The sequence below is a fragment of the Dipodomys merriami genome, unplaced genomic scaffold, assembly GCF_024711535.1.
Source record: "Dipodomys merriami isolate MVZ:Mamm:240054 unplaced genomic scaffold, mDipMer1.0.p SCAF_10, whole genome shotgun sequence".
In the NCBI taxonomy this organism is placed as follows: domain Eukaryota; kingdom Metazoa; phylum Chordata; class Mammalia; order Rodentia; family Heteromyidae; genus Dipodomys; species Dipodomys merriami.
Window position 1 is genome coordinate 6,578,316 of NW_027202271.1, and position 21,882 is coordinate 6,600,197.

At 43.6% G+C, this 21,882-nt stretch overlaps 1 protein-coding gene across 34 annotated transcripts in view; it reads left to right on the forward strand.

Annotated features, from left to right (window-relative positions):
• The window catches only part of LOC138839325 (mucin-19), a 223,836-nt gene that overhangs the window by 82,753 nt on the left and 119,201 nt on the right, over positions 1-21,882 (forward strand). For 28 of the 34 annotated variants that reach the window (XM_070038897.1, XM_070038982.1, XM_070038948.1 and 25 more), the window contains 22 exons: positions 1,354-1,440; positions 2,106-2,180; positions 2,779-2,874; positions 3,045-3,287; positions 5,240-5,326; positions 5,966-6,040; positions 6,638-6,733; positions 6,904-7,308; positions 7,720-7,785; positions 9,462-9,563; positions 10,217-10,291; positions 10,874-10,969; positions 11,140-11,448; positions 13,305-13,391; positions 14,047-14,121; positions 14,735-14,830; positions 15,001-15,270; positions 17,458-17,544; positions 18,197-18,271; positions 18,863-18,958; positions 19,129-19,728; positions 21,601-21,687. In XM_070038897.1, the coding sequence (XP_069894998.1) occupies positions 1,354-1,440; positions 2,106-2,180; positions 2,779-2,874; positions 3,045-3,287; positions 5,240-5,326; positions 5,966-6,040; positions 6,638-6,733; positions 6,904-7,308; positions 7,720-7,785; positions 9,462-9,563; positions 10,217-10,291; positions 10,874-10,969; positions 11,140-11,448; positions 13,305-13,391; positions 14,047-14,121; positions 14,735-14,830; positions 15,001-15,270; positions 17,458-17,544; positions 18,197-18,271; positions 18,863-18,958; positions 19,129-19,728; positions 21,601-21,687 (3,285 nt within the window). The remainder of the gene's footprint in view (positions 1-1,353; positions 1,441-2,105; positions 2,181-2,778; positions 2,875-3,044; positions 3,288-5,239; positions 5,327-5,965; positions 6,041-6,637; positions 6,734-6,903; positions 7,309-7,719; positions 7,786-9,461; positions 9,564-10,216; positions 10,292-10,873; positions 10,970-11,139; positions 11,449-13,304; positions 13,392-14,046; positions 14,122-14,734; positions 14,831-15,000; positions 15,271-17,457; positions 17,545-18,196; positions 18,272-18,862; positions 18,959-19,128; positions 19,729-21,600; positions 21,688-21,882) is intronic. The other 6 variants (XM_070038999.1, XM_070039037.1, XM_070038988.1 and 3 more) reach the window with 6 other exon arrangements.

Below are 21,882 nucleotides of genomic sequence, written 5' to 3' on the forward strand. Positions count from 1 at the left end.
ACACATGCACTTGTGCTCTACATGCACTCAGACACAAGATCCATGATGATCCCAACCATTGTCCTTATATATTTAAGCAGCTTTCACTCAAGGCCTGGGCACTGTTTCCTGAGCTTCTGTGCTCAAGGCTAGCACTTGATCCATTGCTCTACTTGGGCCCTTTAGGTAGGTAATTGGAGCTAAGGGTCTCACAGACTTTACTGCCTCGTCTGTCTTTGAACACTAATTCTCAGAATTCAGCCACCTGAGAAGTAAACCTTATAGGTGTGAGTCATGACTGCCCTTCCAAACCATTGCTACTTTGGTGAGGGCCCATAAGTAGAAGAGTAGAGAAAATAACTCTATGCCTCCTAAAGAAACATTGTAGGATACAGTAAGAGTTTAGGAAGCACATGCATTCTTTTTTTTTTTCATTTACATGCTTTATTTGGAAATGTTTATACCACAACAGTGAAATTAAACTTTAGAGAAAATGGATATCATTAGTTTAGTTACCATCAGCTTATTGTAAAAGGGAGATATAAAAAGATCTCAGGAATTCCATGGAATGGGCCCCTACACATGCTGTCATTTTAGGGATATATTCACTCTACATACTTCCCAAGACATAATCCTTGCCCTCTAGAGTACCTGTGTTCTTATTCTAATTCGTGATAATTCCTCATATAGATTTAGATGACAAAAAATAAGTGAGAGGACTCCACTGGGAAAAAGAATAAACTGCATCAGAACAAAACAAGAGTAGACCCAACCATTGGGAGCTAACAAATCAAGAACCTATATAATAATTACGTTTAAGTAAAATACTTTTAGGGCATTGACCACAAAGTCAGTGTTGCATGACTGGATGTATCTACTTGAAACTTCAGTGAAAACTATGAGGTAAATATATTTCTATAATCAAAGGAAAAAGCAAGCCTAATTCAGGTCTTAACCATAAGGAAGCCAAACTCTCTTTGTAGCTTGCAATGAAAAACATGCTCTCCTTGTGTTTCTCAGGGAACATGAGAGCCAGGAAGACTAAAGTGACCTCTTTCCATGGTGTACATCAAATACCCCTTTCTTTCTATGGAGTACAACAGACACCCACCTGATCAACCTAGGGAGGTGGTAGTGCACTTGATATGCAGGCACCGAAATCATAGGCCCTTCCTGCTCTCCCAGTGTGGATGGAGTACAAGCCTCTCTCCCTGATGTCTTCTAGTAGCAGGAGTTGGTCTGTACAGCCAGGCTCCCACAGGGTTTATAAACCTGAGGAGAACAGGAGTGGAATTGTCACTCACTGTCTTTTTCTCATTTTGGTAGGAGAAGCATGTTCATTGTTGTCACCTCTCATTCTGTGGTGGGTTTTAGGTAGCACGGTGCTGTCTGCAGCCTCCACCACTGCTGTCCCAGGATCCTCAGCCAGACCAGCTACCACTTCTGCTAGCCACAGATCAGGTAAGGAAAAGGGAGAGCCATTGCATGTGCAGGTTTTTAAGTGCATGTATAGTGAAGTCTTTCATTCTCAGTTTATGGAGCATGGTGCCAATGGAAAGAAATAGGAAGAGACCAGGTTCTGTAGAGACCAGGAGGGCTCCAGGTTCTGTAGCAACAGTGTTACAGGGGGTACAGTGGATTGGGATCAGATGATGTTTCTATAGCCTTGTTCCAGCATTGGCATCCCTCAGTGTGCTCATCAGACATGATGATTCCAGGATTCAGGAAGGGTGTTCAGGATTCCAACAATGGTTGCAAATTATCATCAAATTTGTAGGGGTCCTTCTGAGATTCACTGAATCTACATTAGGGGTAGCAGGACCCTAGGTATAATAAGTATTTCCTGAAGGTCTGTAGTTGCTTCTGGAAGCAAGATTTTTTCTGATTCACAGGATTCCAGTATCTTCTTATTAATGCAAGTAAGGATGAAATTTATTTTCCTTAGACAAGTTGACGTGTACCCACAGACATCTTTAGAATCATATATAATTTTAGGATCCCTTTTTAGAAAGAATGAGTTAGAAATGGCAAAGTGTACCTGAATATGTGACATCTATTTAGAAACAGGCAATGTGACCTGTTGTTGTGTAGGAAAGCTGTTAAATGCTTACTGTTTCCTGTGGCAGGCACCACAGGACCAACAGCTGGTGAAACTACTAGAGCCCCAAGCAGTGAACCCACAACAGCTGAGACCACATCAGGTGAGTAGAGCAGGGTTTGTTCAAGGAACTGCTTTTTGTCAAAAGACAACGTTGTTCATCAGGACCCTGCCTATGTTTAAGCAAAGTAGCTGGGAACACTATGTGAAGTTGTACTGGGAACCAATCTCATGTGGGAAGAATGCTTTGTAAGAAAACCATCTCACCGTTTCCCAAGAGCCACAAGGAGATCAAATAAGGAAATAATGTTAGGCATATGCATGGAAACAGTCTGAGACCATCCCACTTATGTTTTTAAAATACTAGCTTTTGCTATATTAGATTTCATATTTATATTAAAAGTTTGACCTGGATACACTTATATAAACTTTTTTAAAGTATTCATTGAGGGCAAATTGGAAATTTCATCAATTCTTTTGCCACACATTGTTGAGAAGCCCTCATCAGAGTTTAACTTGTGGCCAACATTGGGTGTGAGAGTCTGCTGTCAACCAATAGAATGACATGGATAGATAATGGGAGGAATCTGATATAAAATGGGGAGACAGGTGTTGCCAGCATCAGAGGGTTTATGTGAGGTTCAGCATGCTGACAATAGGGGGCACATGGTCACATGTCACTCTTTGCTTTTTCAAATCAGCAAGAGCAGAAGTGCCTACCTCACCCACACCTATTGGCAAAGAAGCCAGCACCCTCAGAGAATCAAGCCCTGGAACTGTGACCCAAGGAAACTCAGGTAAATCAAGGCAGGCAGTTTAGCATCTACACACAAGTGAAAATATCAGAGTGGGTCAGCTGTGGAAAATGAAGCACTGTACAGAAGTATCTAAGGCACAACCTAATGTCCTAGTCTCCAACTTCAGGAGCATGAATGGGTATGCCAATCATTGCTTCTGTGTTTTTCAGGAACAACAAGCCAATCTGTGAGACCGACTTCAGCATCAGAGAGGGAGATCACAGCTGGACCACCAAGTACAGAAACCACAGCTGGGTCAGCAGGCACTCAGAGCACAGTTGGACCACCAGGCATGGAGTCCACAGCAGGAAAACCAAGCAAAGGGACCACAGCTAGACCAGCAAGCACAGAGACCACAGCTGGGGTGACCACAGCTGGACCACCAGGCACACAGAGCACGGCTGGACCACCAGGTAGGGAGAGCAAACCTGAATACCAAGCACTGAGACCACCCATTCTATACACACAGCAAGCAAGAAAATGTCCTTTGTGAGGTACTGTGGGTCCAGTATAAGCATTGTTGACTCCAAAGTGAGATCCTGAGACCAAGGTTAGAGCACTTGAGAAAACATTGTAGGAAATCATGACAAGAGCACATTTAAGGAAAACCCATGACAGAATCCATTTTACCCAGCTCTCAGTATGTTTTAAACCACATTCTTGCCAGGTATGGTGGTGGTGAAACTGTAATTCCAGAATTAGGGACCTAGGATGAAAAAGCAAGGTCAAAAATTCAAGGCCAGCTTAAGCATATAGAAGGATTTCAAAAAAGTCCAAGAGTACAAAAACTAACTACACATTTTAAAACATCATTTTTCTTCCCCCAGGAACCAGTGGAAGAATGGGTAGAGTTGCTACCACAAGCAGTAGTGAAAACACACCTGGAAACACAGATAGAGAAGAAACAGAAGCAGAGAGGGAACCAGTGGTAGACACACATGCACTTGTGCTCTACATGCACTCAGAGACAGGATCCCTGGTTAACTCAAACATTGTTCTGATATTTTTTTATAGTGCCTGTCCTGGGGCTTTCACTCAAGGCCTAGGCACTGTCCCCTGAGCTTTTGTGCTCAAGGCTAGCACTTGATCCATTGCTCCACTTTGGGCCCTTTTGGTAGTTAATTGGAGATAAGGGGCTCAAAGACTTTACTGCCTAGTCTGTCTTTGAACACTAATCCTCAGAACTCAGCCTCATGAGGAGTAAACCTTATAGGTGTGAGCCATGGCTGTCCTTCCCAACCATTGCTACTTTGGTGATGGCCCATGAGTAGAAGATTAGAGAAAATAACTCTATGACTCTCAGAGAAATACTTTAGGATACGTGAAAAGTTTGGGAAGCACATGCATTCTTTTTTTATTTACATGTTTTATTTGGAAATGTTTATACCACAACAGTGAAATTAAACTTTAGAGAAAGTGGATATCATTAGTTTAATTACCATCAGCTTATTATAAAAGGGAGATATAAAAATATTTACATGAGTAAAGATCTCGGAACTTCCATGGAATGGGCCCCTTCACATGATGTCATTTTAGTGATGTATTCACTCTGCATACTTCCCAAGGATATCACCATCTCTCAATAAAAAATAATCCTTGTCCTCTAGAGCACATATGTTCTTATTCTAGTTCTAGATAGAGACACAGGAGTCAATGACCATATAGACTTAGAAGACAAACACATAAGTGAGAGGACTCCACTGAGAAAAAGAATGAACTGTATCAGGACAAAACAAGACTAGACCCAACCATTGGGAGCTAACAAATCAAGGTACCTATGTGATAATTACATTTAGATACAATACCTTATGGCAATGAGCACAAACTCAGTGTTGCATGACCCATTGGATGTATCTACTTGAAACTCCAGTGAAAACTAGGTAGTAAATACATTTCCAAAGTCACAGGAAAAAAGCAAGCCTAATTCAGGTCTTAAACATAAGGAAGCCAAACTCTCTTTGTAGCTTGCAATGAAAAGCATGCTCCCCTTCTGTTTCTCAGGGAACAGGAGAGCCAGGAAGACTCTGAAATTGTCTCTTTCCATGGTGTACATCAGACACCCCTCTCTTTCCATGATAAAAACAGACCCTTTGTGTGCCACCTGATCAACTCAGGCAGGTGGTAGTGTACTTGATATGCAAGGAACAGAACCATGGGGCCTTCCTGCTCTCTCAGTGTGGATGGAGTACAAGCCTCTCTCCCTGATGTCTTCTCAAAGCAGGAGCTGGTCTGGGGACTCAGGCTCCCAACAGGGTTTATAACCCTTAGGAGAATTGGAGTCGAATTGTCACTCACTGTCTTTTTCTCACTTTGGTAGGAGAAGCATGTTCATTGTTGTCACCTCTCATTCTGTGGTTGGTTTCAGGGAGCACAGTGCTGTCTGCAGCCTCCACCACTGCAGGCCCAGGATCCTCAGCCAGACCAGCTACCACTTCTGCTACTCACAGATCAGGTAAGGAAAAGGGAGAGCCATTGCATGTGCAGGTTTTTAAGTGCATGTATGGTGAACTCTTTCATTCTCAGTTTATGGAAAGAAATAAGAAGTGACTAGAGTTAAGAAGGGACCAGGTTCTGTAGCAACAGTGTTACAGGGAGAAGAGGGGGTCAGGATCAGATGATGTTTCTACAGCCTTGTTCCAGCATTGGCATCCCTCAATGTGCTCATGAGACATGATGATTCCAGCATTCAAAAAGGGTGTTCAGGATTCAAACAATGGCAGCAAATTAACATCAAATTTGTAGGGGTCCTTCTGAGATTCACTGAAACTACATTTGGGATAGAAGGGCCCTAGGTATAATGAGTATTTCTTGAAGGTCTGTAGTTGATTCTGGAAACATATTGTTTTTGATTCTCAGGATTCCAGTATCTTCTTATAAAAGCAAGTAAAGATGAAGTTTATTTGCCCTAGACAAGTTAACATGTACCTGCTGACATCTTTAGAATCATATGCAATTTTAGGATCCCTTTTATAGGGAGAGGAAGTTAGAAATGGCAAAGTGTACCTGAATATGTGATAGCTATTTAGAAGCAGGCAATGTGACCTGTTGTTGTGTAGGAAAGCTGTTAAATGCTTACTGTTTCCTGTGGCAGGCACCACAGGACCAGCAGCTGGTGAAACTACTAGAGCCCCAAGTAATGAACCCTCAACAGCTGAGGCCACATCAGGTGAGGAGAGCAGGGTTTGTTCAAGGCACTGCTTTTTGTCAACAGACAACGTTGTTCATCAGGACCTTCCCATGTTTAAGCCAAGTAGCTGGGAACACAGTGTGTAGTTTTACTGAGAATCAATCTCAAGTGGGAAGAATGCTTTTTAAGAAAACCATCTTACCCTTGTCCAAGAGCCACACTGAGATCAAATTTTAAGGAAATAATGTTAGATCAGAATGTTAGGCATATGCATGGAAACAGTTTGAGACCATCCCTCTTATGTTTGTAAAATACTAGTTTTTGTTATATTAGATTTCTTATTTATATTAAATGATGGTACTGGATATAAAGCATCCTTTGAGGACATACTGGAAATTCCATCAATTCTTTTGTCACACATTTTTGAGAAGAACCATTTAGTCTTTGATTCAGGCACTAATATTGAGTTTGGGGGTCTGTTGTCAATCAATGGAGTGGCCTGGTGAGATAAATGGGAGGAATCTGATATAACATGCAGAAATAGGTGTTGCCAGCATCAGAGGGTTTATGTGAGGTTCAGCATGCTGATCAAAGGGAGCACATGGTCACATGTCTCTGTTTGCTTTTTTAAATCAGCAAGAACAGAAGTGCCTACCTCACCTACACCTATTGGCAAGGAAGCCAGCACCCTCAGAGAATCAAGCCCTGGAACTGTGACCCAAGGAAACTCAGGTAAATCAAGGCAGGCACTATAGCATCTACACATAAGTGAAAATATCAGAGTGGGTCAGCTGTGGAAAACGGAGCACTGTTCAGAAGTATCTAAGGCGCAAGCTAATGGCCTTGTCTCCAGCTTCAGGAGCATGAGTGGGCATAGCAATCATTGCTTCTGTGTTTATCAGGAACAACAGGCCAGTCTGTGGGACGGACTTCAGCATCAGGCAGGGAGATCACAGCTGGACCTCCAGGCTCAGAGACCACAATTGGACCAGGAGGCACACAGAGCACAGCTGGACCACCAGGCATGGAGATCACATCTGGACCACCAAGCACAGAGACCACAGCTAGAACACCAGGCAGGGAGACCACAGCTACACCAGCAATCACAGAGACCACAACTGGACCTGCAATCACAGAGACCAGAGTTGGACCGCCAGGCACTAAGACTACAACCGGGGTCACCACAGCTGGATCACCCGGCACTCAGAGCACAGTTAGACCACCACATACGGATACCACAGCTGGAACACCAAGCGAGGAGACCACAGCTAGACCAGCAGGCACGCAGAGCACAGCTGGACCAACCGGTAGGCAGACACAGCTGGACCATCAGGCACTGAGACCACCTGTTCTACACACACAGCAAACAAGACAAAGCCCTGTGTGGGGTGCTGTGGGGTCCAATATAAGCATTGTTGACTCCAAAGTGAGATCCTGAGAACAAGGTTAGAGCACTTGAGAAAACGTTGTCGAAAATCATGACAACAACACATTTAAGGAAAACCCATGACAGAATCCATTTTACCCAGCTCTCAATATCTTTTAAAACACATTCTTGCCAGGTATGGTGGTGGTAAATCTGTAATTCCAGAATTAGGGAGGCTGAAGAAGCAAGGTCACAAGTTCAAGGCCAGCTTAAACATGTAGAAAGATTTCAAAGAGTCCAAGAGTACAAAAAATAACTCCACATTTTTAAAACATCATTTTTCCTCCCTTAGGAACCAGTGGAGGAGCAGGTAGAGTTGCTACCACAAGCAGTAGTGAAAGCACATTTGGAAACACAGGTAGGAAAGAAACAGAAGCAGAGAGGGAACCAGTGGTAGACACACATGCACTTGTGCTCTACATGCACTCAGAGACAGGATCCCTGGTGAACCCAACCATTGTCCTTATATATTTAAGTAAGGAGCTTTCACTCAAGGCCTGGACACTGTTTCCTGAGCTTCTGTGCTCAAGGCTAGCACTTGATCCATTGCTCTACTTGGGCCCTTTTGGTAGGTAATTGGAGCTAAGGGTCTCACAGACTTTACTGACTCGTCTGTGTTTGAACACTAATTCTCAGAATTCAGCCACCTGAGAAGTAAACCTTATAGGCTTGAGCCATGACTGCCCTTCCCAACCATTGCTACTTTGGTGATGGCCCATGACTAGAAGATTAGAGAAAATAACTCTAAGATTCTCAGAGAAACATTTTAGGATACTTACTGTATCCTACAGTTTGGGAAGCACATGCATTCTTTTTTTTTTCATTTACATGTTTTATTTGGAAATGTTTATACCACAACAGTGAAATTAAACTTTAAAGAAAATGGATATCATTAGTTTAGTTATGATCAGCTTATCGTAAAAGGGAGATAGAAAAAGTATTTACATGATTAAATATCTCAGGAATTCCATGGAATGGGCCACTTCACATGCTGCATTTTAGTGATATATTCACTCTACATACTTCCCAAGAATGTCACCATCCCTAAATAAGACATAACCCTTGTCCTCTAGAGCACCTGTGTTCTTATTCTAATTCCTGATAGAGACAGAGGAATCAATAATCATATAGACTTAGAAGACAAACACATAAGTGAGGGAAAAAGAGTAAACTGTATCAGGACAAAACAAGAGTAGACCCAACCATTGGGAGATAACAAATCAAGGAACCTATGTGATAATTACATTTAAGTAAAATACTTTAGGGCATTGACCACAAAGTCAGTGTTGCATGACTGGATGTATCTACTTGAAACTTCAGTGAAAAGTATGAGGTAAATATAATTCTATAATTAAAGGAAAAAGCAAGCCTAATCCTTAACCATAAGGAAGCCAAACTCTCTTTGTAGCTTGCAATGAAAAACATGCTCCCCTTGTGTTTCTCAGGGAACATGAGAGCCAGGAAGACTAAAATGACCTTTTTCCATGGTGAACATCAAACATCCCTGTCTTTCTTTCTTTTTTTTGGGGGGGGGGGGGGGTCCGGTCATGGGGCTTGAACTCTGGGCCTGGGCGCTGTCCCTCGGCTCTTCAACTCAAGGCTAGCACTCTACCACTTGAGCCACAGTGCCACTTTTGGCTTTTTTCTTTTTGCTTATGTAGTTCTGAGGAATTGAACACAGGGCCTCAGGCATGCAAGGCAAGCGCTCTGCCATTGAGCCACTTCCTAGCCCCACACCCATCTCTTTCGATGGAGTAAAACAGACACCTACCTCATCAACTGAGAGAGGTGGTAGTGCACTTGATATGCAGGAACCTGAATCATAGGCCCTTCCTGCTCTCCCAGTGTGGATGGAGTACAAGCCTCTCTCCCTGATGTCTTCTCATAGCAGGAGCTGGTCTGGGGACTCAGGCTCCCACAAGGTTTATAACCCTGAGGAGAACAGGAGTGGAATTGTCACTCACTGTCTTTTTCTCACTTTGGTAGGAGAAGCATGTTCATTGTTGTCACCTCTCATTCTGTGGTTGGTTTTAGGGAGCACGGTGCTGTCTGCAGCCTCCACCACTGCAGCCTCCACCACTGCAGGCCCAGGATCCTCAGCCAGACCAGCTACCACTTCTGCTAGCCACAGATCAGGTAAGGAAAAGGGAGAGCCTTTGCATATGCAGGTTTTTAAGTTCATGTATGGTGAACACTTTCATTCTCAGTTTATGGAGCATGGTGCCAATGGAAAGAAATAGGAAGAGGCTGGACTTAAGAAGGGACCAGGTTCTGTAGCAACAGTGTTACAGGGAGAATAGGGGGTCAGGATCAGATGATGTTTCTAAAGCTGTGTTCCAGCCTTGGCATCCCTCAGTGTGCTCATGAGATATGATGATTCCAGGATTCAGGAAGGGTGTTCAGGATTCAAACAATGGCTGCAAATTAGCATCAAACTTTTAGGAGTCCTTCTGAGATTCGCTGAAACTACATTTGGCGTAGAAGAGCCCTAGATGTAATGAGTATTTTCTGAAGGTCTGTAGTTGATTCTGGAAACATATTGTTTCTAATTCACAGGATTCCATTATCTTCTTATTAAAGCAAGTAAAGATGAAGTTTATGTGCCTTAGAAAGTTAACATGTACCTGCTGACATCTTTAGAATCATATGCAATTTTAGGTGCCCTTTATATGGAGAGGGAGTTAGAAATGGCAAAGTGTACCTGAATATGTGACAGCTATTTAGAAGCAGGCAATGTGACCTGTTGTTGTGTAGGAAAGCTGTTAAATGCTTACTGTTTCCTGTGGCAGGCACCACAGGACCAGCAGCTGGTGAAACTACTAGAGCCCCAAGCAGTGAACCCTCAACAGCTGAGGCCAGATCAGGTGAGGAGAGCAGGGTTTGTTCCAGGCACTGCTAAGTCAAAAGACCACGTTGCCCATGTTTAAGCCAAGTAGCTGGCAACACTGTGTGAAGTTGTACTGGGAATCAATCTCAAGTGGGAAGAATGCTTTGTAAGGAAACCATCTCAACCCTGCCCAAGAGTCACAATGAGATCAAATTTTAAGGAAATACTGTTAGATCAGAATGTTAGGCATATCCATGGAAACAGTTTGAGACCATTCCTCTTATGTTTGTAAAATACTAGCTTTTGCTATATTATATTTCATATTTATGTTAAATTGTGGACATGGATATAAAACATCCATTGAGGACATACTGGAAACTCCATCAATTCTTTTCTCATACTTTCTCGGGAAGACCCAGTCAGAGTTTGATTCGGGGACCAACATTGGGTTTGGGGGTCTGCTGTAAACCAATGGAGTGGCCTGGAAAGATAAATGGGAAGAATCTGATATAACATGGGGAGACAGGTGTTGCCAGCATCAGAGGGTTCATGTGAGGTTCAGCATGCTGATAACAGGGGGGCACATGTTCACATGTCACTCTTTGCTTTTTTAAATCAGCAAGAACAGAAGTGCCTACCTCACCCACACCTATTGGCAAAGAAGCCAGCACCCTCAGAGAATCAAGCCCTGGAACTGTGACCCAAGGAAACTCAGGTAAATCAAGGCAGGCATTATAGCACCTACACATAAGTGAAAATCTCAGAGTGGGTCAGCTGTGGAAAATGAAGCACTGTACAGAAATATCTAATGCGCAATATGATGGCCTTGTCTCCAGCTTCAGGAGCATGAGTGGGCATAGCTATCATTGCTTCTGTGTTTATCAGGAACAACCGACCAGTCTGTGGGACCAACTTCAGCATCAGGCAGGGAGATCACAGCTAGACCTCCAGGCTCAGACACCACAGCTGGACCACGAGGCTCACAGAGCACAACTGGACCACCAGGCAGGGAGACCGCAACTAGACCAGCAAGCACAGAGACCACAGCTGGACCAGCAAGCACAGAGACCACAGCTGGACCACCAGGCACACAGAGTACAGTTACACCACCAGGCATTGAGACCACAGCTGGAACACCAAGCAAGGAGACCACACCTAGACCAGCAGGCACACAGAGCACAGCTGGACCACCAGGTAGGGAGACCACAGCTGGACCATCAGGCACTGAGAGCACAGCTCAACCAACAAGCACTTAAGCTACCTGTTGTACACACCCAGCAAGCCAGACAAAGCCCTCTGTTGGGCACTGTGGGGTCCAGTATAAGCATTGTTGTCTCCAAAGTCAGATCCTGAGAGGAAGGTTAGAGCACTTGAGAAAACATAGCAGAAAATCATGACAAGAACACATTTATGGAAAACCCATGACAGAATCCATTTTACCCAGCTCTCAGTATGTTTTAAACCACATTCTTGGCAGGTATGGTGGTGGTAAAAGGGTAGTTGCAGAATTAGGGAGGCTGAAGAAGCAAGGTCACAAGTTCAAGGCCAGCTTAAGCATATAGAAGGGTTTCAAAAAAAGACCAAGAGTACAAAAACTAACTACACATTTTTAACACATCATTTTTTTCCCCACAGGAACCAGTGGAGGAGTGGGTAGATTTGCTAGCACAAGCAGTAGTGAAAGCACACTGGAAACACAGATAGGGGGGAAAAAAGCACAGAGGAAACATGTGTTGGACACACATGCACTTGTGCTCTACATGCAGTCAGAGACACGATCCCTGGTGAACCCAACCATTGTTCTAATATTTTTATGATGCCTGTCATGGAGCTTTTACTCAAGGCCTGGGCACTGTCCCCTGAGCTCTACTTGGAGCGAAGGGTCTCACAGACTTTACTGCCTAGTCTGGTTTGAACTCTGATCCTCAGATCTCAGCCTCCTGAGTACTAAAGATTACAGGCAGGAAACATGGTTGCTCTTCCCAACCATTGTTACTTTGGTGATGGCCTGTGACTAGAAAATTGGAGGGAATAACTCTATGACACTCAGAGAAATACTGTAGGATTCAAGAAAAGTTTGGGAAGCACTTGTATTCTTATTCTGGCCCCTGACAGAGACAGAAGAATCAATTATCATGTAATTTAGAAGACAAAAGATAAGTAAGGAGACTCCACTGAGAAAAAGTATGAGCTGTATCAGAACAAAACTTAAGACTAGACCCAACCATTGGGAGCTAACAAATCAAGGTACCTACATGATAATTACATTTCAGTACAATACCTTAGGGCAATGAGCACAAACTCAGTGTTGCATGACTCGCTGGATGTATCTACTTGAAACTCCAGTGAAAATTAGGTAGTGAATACATTTCCAAAGTCACAGGAAAAAATCAAGCCTAATTCAGGGCTTAACCATAAGGAAGCCAAACTCTTTGTAGCTTGCCCTGAAAAGCATGCTCCCCTTGTGTATCTCAAGGAACAGGAGATCCATGAAGATTCTGAAATTCTCTTTTTCCATAGTGTACATCAGACTCCTTTGTGTACCACCTGATCAATTCATTAGGTGGTAGTGTACTTGATATGCAGTCACCAGAACCATAGGCCCTTCCTGCTCTCCCAGTGTGGATGGAGTATAAGCCTCTCTCCCTGATGTCTTCTCATAGCATGAGTTGGTCTGTGGAGTCAGGCTCCCACAGAGTTTATAACACTGAGGAGAATTAGAGTGGAATTGTCACTCACTGTCTTTTTTTTTTTTTGTTGGTCGTGAGGCTTAACCTCTCGGCTTGGGCGCTGTCCCTGCGCTCTTCAGCTCTAGATGAGTACTCTACTGCTTGAGCCATAGCGGCACCTCCGGTTTTCTACTGGTTTATTGTTGATAAGAGTCTCATGGATTATCCTGCCCAGCATGGATTTGAATGGCAATCCTCAGATCTCAGCCTCCTGAGTAGCTAGGTTTATAGATATGCCCAGCATCACTCACTGTCTGTTTCTCACTTTGGTAGGAGAAGCATGTTCATTGTTGTCACCTCTCATTCTGTCGTTGGTTTCAGGGAGCACAGTGCTGTCTGCAGCCTCCACCACTGCAGGCCCAGGATCCTCAGCCAGACCAGCTACCACTTCTGCTAGCCCCAGATCAGGTAAGGAAAAGGGAGAGCCATTGCAAGTGCAGGTTTGTAAGTGCATGGATGGTGAACTCTTTCATTCTCAGTTTATGGAGCATGGTGCCAATGGAAAGAAATAGGGAGAGACTGGAGTTAAGAAGGGACCAGGTTCTGTAGCAACAGTGTTACAGGGAGAACAGGGGGTTAGGATCAGATGATGTTTCTAAATCCTTGTTCCAGCATTGGCATCCCTCAGTGTGCTCTTGAGACATGATGATTCCAGGAATCAGGAAGAATGTTCAGGATTCAAACAATGGCTGCAAATTAATGTCAAATTTGTAGGAGTCCTTCTGAGATTCACTGAATCTACATTTGGGGTAGAAGGGTCCTAGGTATAATAAGTATTTCCTGAAGATCTGTAGTTGCTTCTGGAAGCAAGATTGTTTCTGATTGAAAGGATTCCAGTGTCTTAATTTTAAAGCAAGTAAAGATGACGTTTATTTGCCTTAGACAAGTTGACATGTACCCGCAGACATCTTTAGAATCATATACAATTTTAGGATCCCTTTTTAGAGAGAGGGAGTCAGAAATGGCAAAGTGTACCTGAATATATGACAGATATTTAGAAGCAAGCAATGTGACCTGTTGTTGTGTAGGAAAGCTGTTAAATGCTTACTGTTTCCTGTGGCAGGCACCACAGGACCAGCAGCTGGTGAAACTACTAGAGCCCCAAGCAGTGAACCCTCAACAGCTGAGGCCACATCAGGTGAGGAGAGCAGGGTTTGTTCCAGGCACTGCTTTTTGTCAGAAGACAACGTTGTTCATCAGGACCTGCCCATGTTTAAGCCAAGGAGCTGGGAACACTGTGTGTAGTTGTGCTGGGAATCAATCTCATGTGGGAAGAATGCTTTGTAAGAAAACCATCTCACCCCTGCCCAAGAGCCACAAGGAGATCAAATAAGGAAATAATATTAGATCAGAATTTTAGGCATATGCATTGAAACAGTCTAAGACCATCCCTCTTATGTTTGTAAAATACTAGCTTTTGTTATATTAGATTTTGTATTTATATTAAATGATGCACCTGGGTATACTTATATAAACATTTTTAAAGTATTCATTGAGGGCAAATTGGAAATTCCATCAATTTTTTTGTCACACATTGTTGAGAAGCCCTAGTCAGAGCTTGATTTGTGGGCCAACATTGGGTGTGAGAGTCTGCTGTCAACCAATAGAATGGCCTGGAAACATAAATGGGAAGAATCTGATATAACATGGGGAGACTGGTGTTGCCAGTATCAGAGGGTTTATGTGAGGTTCAGCATGCTGACAACAGGGGGGCACATGTTCACATATCACTCTTTGCTTTTTCAAATCAGCAAGAACAGAAGTACCTGCCTCACCCACACCTATTGGCAAAGAAGCCAGCACCCTCAGAGAATCAAGCCCTGGAACTGTGACCCAAGGAAACTCAGGTAAATCAAGGCAGGCACTTTAATATCTAAACACAAGTGAAAATATCAGAGTGGGTCAACTGTGGAAAACGAAGCACTGTACAGAAGTATACAAGGCACAACCTAATGTCCTAGTATCCAGCTTCAGGAGCATGAGTAGCTATGGCAACCATTACTTCTGTGTTTTTCAGGAATAACAAGCCAATCTGTGAGACCGACTTCAGCATCAGAGAGGGAGATCACAGCTGGACCTCCAGGCTCAGAGACCACAGCTGGAACACCAAGCACAGAAACCACAGCTGGGTCAGCAGGCACTCAGAGCACAGTTGGACCAGCAGGAATGGAGACCACAGCTGGAAAACCAAGCAAGGGGACCACAGCTAGACCACCAGGCACTGAGAGCACAGCTGGGGTGACCACAGCTGGACCACCAGGCACACAGAGCACAGCTGGACCTCCAGGTAGGGAGACCACAGCTGAACCATCAAGCACTGAGACCAACCGTTCTATACACACAGCAAGCAAGACAAAGCCCTTTGTGGGGTACTGTGGGTCCAGTATAAGCATTGTTGACTCCTGAGAGCAAGGTAGAGCACTTGAGAAAACATTGTAGGAAATCATGAGAACAACACCTTTAAAGAAAGCCCATGACAGAATCCATTTTACCCAGCTCTCAGTATCTTTTAAAACACATTCTTGCCAGGTATGGTGTTGGTAAAACTGTAATTGCAGAATTAGGGATGCTGAAGAAGCAAGGTCACAGGTTCAAGGCCACCTTAAGCATATACAAGGATTTCAAAAATCCAAGAGTACAAAAAATAACTACACATTTTTAAAACATCATTTTTATTCCCCCAGGAACCAGTGGAAGAGCGGGTAGAGTTGCTACCACAAGCAGTGGTGAAAGCACACTGGAAACACAGATAGGGAAGAAACAGAAGCAGAGAGGGAACCAGTGGTAGACACACAAGCACTTGTGCTCTACATGCAGTCAGAGACAGGATCCCTGGTGAACCCAACCATTGTTCTGATTTTTTTTTTTTTTTTTTTTTTTTTTTGTCGGTCGTGGGGCTTGAACTCTGGGCCTGGGCTTTGTCCCTCAGCTCTTCAGCTCAAGGCAAGCGCTCTACCACTTGAGCTACAGCGCCACTTCCGGTTTTCTGGTGGTTTTATTGGAGATAGGAGTCTCAAGGTCTTTCATGTCCGCGCTGGCTTTGAACCGAGATCCTCAGATCTCAGCCTCCTGAGTACCTAGGATTACAGGCATGAGCCACCAGCGCCCGGCTTGTTCTGATATTTTTATAGTGCCTGTCTAGGGGCTTTCACCCAAGGCCTAGTCACTGTCCCCTGAGCTTTTGTGTTCAAGGCTAGCACTTGATCCATTGCTCCACTTTAGGCCCTTTAGGTAGTTAATTGGAGCTAAGGGTCTCACAGTCTTTACTGTCTAGTTTGTCTTTGAACACTAATCCTCAGAATTCAGCCTCATGAGGAATAAACCTTATAGGTGTGAGCCATGGCTGCCCTCCCAACCATTGCTACTTTGGTGATGGCCCATGACTAGAAGATTAGAGAAAATAACTCTATGACTCTCAGAGAAATATTTTAGGATACATGAAGAGTTTGGAAGCACATGCATTCTTTTTTTATTTACATGTTTTATTTGGAAATGTTTATACCACAACAGTGAAATTAAACTTTAGAGTTTAAACATTAGTTTAATTACCATCAGCTTATTATAAAAGGGAGATATAAAAATATTTACATGATTAAAGATCTCAAAACTTCCATGGAAGGGCCACTTCACATTCTGTCATTTTAGTGATGTATTCACTCTGCAAACTTCCCAAGAATGTCACCATCTCTAAATAAGACATAATCCTTATCCTTTAGAGCACATATGTTCTTATTCTAGTTCTGCATAGAGACAGAGGAATCAATGACCATATAGACTTAGAAGACAAACACATAAGTGATAGGACTGCACTGGGAAAAAGAATAAACTGTATCAGGACAAAACAAGACTAGACCCAACCATTGGGAGCTAACAAATCAAGGTACCTATGAGATGATTACATTAAAGTACAATACCTTATGGCAGTGAGCACAAACTCAGTGTTGCATGACCCATTGGATGTATCTACTTGAAACTCCAGTGAAAACTAGGTAGTAAATACATTTCCAAAGTCACAGGAAAAAAGCAAGCCTAATTCAGGTCTTAAACATAAGGAAGCCAAACTCTCTTTGTAGCTTGCAATGAAAAGCATGCTCTCCTTCTGTTTCTCAGGGAACAGGAGATCCAGGCAGACTCTGAAACTGTCTCTTTCCATGGTGTACATCAGACACCCCTCTCTTTCCATGATATACAACAGACACTTTGTATACCACCTGATCAATTCAGGCAGGTGGTAGTGCTCTGGATATGCAAGGAACAGAACCATGGGCCCTTCCTGCTCTCTCAGTGTGGATGGAGTACAAGCCTCTCTCCCAGATGTCTTCTCATAGCAGGAGCAGGTCTGTGCCGTCAGGCTCCCACAAAGTTTATATCCCTGAGGAGAACAGGAGTGGAATTGTCACTCACTGTCTTTTTCTCACTTTGGTAGGAGAAGCATGTTCATTGTTGTCACCTCTCATTCTGTGGTTGGTTTTAGGGAGCACGGTGCTGTCTGTAGCCTCCACCACTGCAGGCCCAGGTTCCTCAGCCAGACCAGCTACCACTTCTGCTAGCCACAGATCAGGTAAGGAAAAGGGAGAGCCATTGCATATGCAGGTTTTTAAGTGCATGTATGGTGAACTCTTTCATTCTCAGTTTATGGAGCATGTTGCCAATGGAAAGAAATAAGAAGAGACAGGAGTTAAGAAGGGACCAGGTTCTGTAGCAACAGTGTTACAGGGAGAACAGGGGGTCAGGATCAGATGATGTTTCTAAAGCCTTGTTCCAGCATTGGTATCCCTCAGTGTGCTCATGATACATGATGATTCCAGGATTCAAAAAGGGTGTTTGGGATTCAAACAATGGCTTCAAATTAACATCAGATTTATAGGGATCCTGAGTTTCACTGAATCTACATTTGGGGTAGAAGGACCCTAGGTATAATGAATATTTCCTGAAGATCTGTAGTTGCTTCTGGAAGCAAGATTGTTTCTGATTTTCAGGATTCTAGTATCTTCTTATTAAAGCAAGTGAAGATGACGTTTATTTGCCTTAGACAAGTTGACATGTACCCACTGATGTCTTTAGAATCATATACAATTTTAGGATCCCTTTTTAGAGAGAAGGAGTCAGAAATGGCAAAGTATAGCTGAATATGTGACAGCTATTTAGAAGCAGGCAATGTGACCTGTTGTTGTGTAGGAAAGCTGTTAAATGCTTACTGTTTCCTGTGGCAGGCACCACAGGACCAGCAGCTGGTGAAACTACTAGAGCCCCAAGCAGTGAACCTTCCACAGCTGAGGCCACATCAGGTGAGGAGAGCAGGGTTTGTTCAAGGCACTGCTTTTTGTCAACAGACAACGTTGTTCATCAGGACCCTGCCCATGTTTAAGCCAAGGAGCTGGGAACACTGTGTGTAGTTGTACTGGGAATCAATCTCATGTGGGAAGAATGCTTTGTAAGGAAACCATCTCACCCCTGCCCAAGAGCCACAAGGAGATCAAATAAGGAAAAAATGTTAGATCAGAATATTAGGCATATGCATGGAAACAGTTTGAGACCATCCCTCTTATGTTTGTAAAATACTAATTTTTGGAATATTAGATTTCATATTTATATTAAATGATGGATGTGGATATAAAGAATCCTTTGAGGATATACTGGCAATTCCATCAATACTTTTGTCACACATTGTTGAGAAGCCCCATAAGAGTTTGATTCCTGGGCCAGCATGGGTTTGGGGGTTTGCTGTCAACCAATGGAGTGGCCTGGCGAGATAAATGGGAGGAATCTGATATGACTTGGGAAAATAGGTGTTGCCAACATCAGAGGGTTTATGTGAGGTTCAGCATGCTGATCAGAGGGGTCACATGTTCACGTTACTCTTTGCTTTTTTAAATCAGCAAGAACAGAAGTGCCTACCTCACCCACACCTATTGGCAAAGAAGCCAGCACCCTCAGAGAATCAAGCCCTGGAACTGTGACCCAAGGAAACTCAGGTAAATCAAGGCAGGCATTATAGCACCTACACATAAGTGAAAATATCAGAGTGGGTCAGCTGTGGAAAATGAAGCACTGTTCACAAGTATCTAAGGTATAAACTAATAGCTTATTCTCCAGCTTCAGGAGCATGAGTGGGCATAGCAATCATTGCTTCTGTGTTTATCAGGAACAACAGGCCAGTCTGTGGGACGGACTTCAGCATCAGGCAGGGAGATCACAGCTGGACCTCCAGGCTCAGAGACCACAGCTGGACCAGGAGGCTCACAGAGCACAGCTGGACCACCAGGCAGCGAGACCACAGCTGGAACACCAGGCAGGGAGACCACAGCTAGACCAATAAGCACAGAGACCACAGCTGGACCACCAGGCACTAAGACCACAACTGTGCTGACCACAGCTGGACCATCAGACACACAGAGCACTGCTGGACCACCAGGCAAGGAGACCACAGCTGGAACACCAAGCAAGGAGACCACAGCTAGACCAGCAAGCACAGAGACCACAGCTGGACCACCAGGCACTGAGACCACCACTGGACCACCAAGAACGGGGTCCATAGCTGGACCACCAAGCAAGGAGACCACATCTGGGCCACCAGGCACCCAGACCACATCTGGTTCATCAGGCAAGGAGACCACATCTGGACCACCCATCACGGAGACCAAAACTAGACCAGCAAGCACTGAGACCACAGCTGGACCACCAGGCACACAGACCACAGCTGGATCATCAAGCACTGAGACTACCCGTTCTACACATCCAGCAGGCAAGACAAAGCCCTTTTTGGGGCACTGTATTAGGCCCAGTATATGCATTGTTGACTTCAAAGTGAAATAATGAGAGCAAGGTTAGAGCACTTGATAAAACATTGTAGGAAATCATGACATGAACACATTTCAGAAAGCCCATGAGAGAATCTATTTTACTCTGGTCTCAGTATTCCTTAAACCACATTCTTGCCAGGTATGGTGGTGGTGAAACTGTAATTCCAGAATTAGAGAGGCTGAAGAAGCAAGGTCACAAGTTCAAGGCCAGTTTGAGCTAAATAAATGGATTTTAAAAAAGACATATAATACAAAAAAATAGCTAAACAATTTTAAAACATTATTCTTCTTCCCACCAGTGGAACCAGTGGAAGAGCAGATACAGCTGCTACCACAGGTACTGGTGAAAACACACCTGAGAACACAGGTAGGGAAGAAATAGAAACGGTGTGGGAGCAGGCAGTAGACACTCGTGCACTTGTGTTGTAAATGCAGTCAGAGACAGGATCCCTATGGAATCCAGCCATTGTTATGCTGGTGATGACCATTCTCCAGGAGACCAGAGAACATTATATTGTGAACATTATACTTCCTTAGTAGTATTGTAAAATGCAGGGAAAGCTTGGGAATCACACCGTTCTTGCTGTGCTTCATGATGGAGGAGGAATTGATAATACATTCAAGTTTAGAAGCGGTAGAAGGAGATGGGAATTGACTGGGAAAATGAATGAACTGGATCAAAAAGAAATTTAGGAAAGAATAGACCAGACCACTGGTGGGGGAAGGGCAACAAATTAATGTTCCTATGTGGAAATTACACTTTATTTAAAAAAAAATCTCAGGGCAATGAGCACAAGATCAGCATTACATGATTTACTGGGTTTACCTGTAACAACAACTCAAGTGAGAATCTGTGATAGACACATTCACTTTGTCAAAGGAAATAGGCAGCCTGTTTCAAGTCTTATCCATGAATTTTAGTGTCTCCTTCTGAACAACTAGCTTGTGCTGAGAGCTGTCGTTCTTTTCTTTTTAACAGAGTATATATTCTTTATTTTGTCTTATGTTAGCTACATTTCCAAATTTCAGATTTATTTAGCACATCTTATGACTTAGTTTATATTTTAGGCGTTTGAATTGCCTGATCTTTTCACATAACCTTTTCATGTCCATTACAATTATAAAGGTTATGTACACAGGGGTTACAGTTATACAAGTCAGGTAAAGAATACATTTCTTTCTTAGACGATGCCATCTTTCTCTCATTCTCGCCCAGTTTTTCCCTCCCGTCCCCATTTTCCACATAGTGTTTCTACATATGTTCCACTATGTTTCCACATAGCTCATTTTCCAAATAGTGTCCAGTGAGGTTCATCCTACATCTCTCCATTTCTGTACCCTCTTCCCCTCCCAAAGACAGATACATGAACAAGACAAAAAGAAAAGAAAACAAACAAAAAACCCAACAACAGACCTTTCTTAGTAAGCAGGAGATCCAATAGGACCTTCATAGTAAATATCTCTTTTCCATGGCGTAATCAGACACACATGGGGCCATGTGGGTCAGTTCATGCAGAATGCAGTGCACTTGAAGTTCTAGGCACTGGAGTCACAGTCTCCTGTGTGATCCCCAGCCCCAGCCTGGGTGTGATGCTCAGAATCTCCCATGTTACCCTCTTGCATTAGGAGCAGATCTGTGATACCTGGCTTCAACAGGATTTAGATAGAATACAGGGTTGGAGGGGGCGGGGGTGGGGGGGCAGGGTTGAAGTCTTTCACTTTTTTTTCTACACTGTCAAATACTCATGGCATTGTTAGGCTAACATTGATTATCATGTAAATGGCCCCATCCCTCATTCCGTTCTTGGTTCCAGGGAACACAGTAGTGTCTGCAGCCTCCACGACTTCAAGCCTTGGATCCTCAGACAAGTCAGCTACCACTTCTGCAAGTGGTAGATCCGGTAAGGAAGCAAGAGAGTGCTTGTGCGTGCAGTCTAAGCCAGTGCTGTTCATTCTTTGTGTGTGGAGCATGTGTACAGCTGAAACAAAAGTAGGAGACACTGTACTTAGAGACCTCCAGGTCTTACCAACAGATAGTATGGAGCACAGGAGGTCTGGACTTGATGATGTTTCTAGAATCTTATGATGACTGCAGG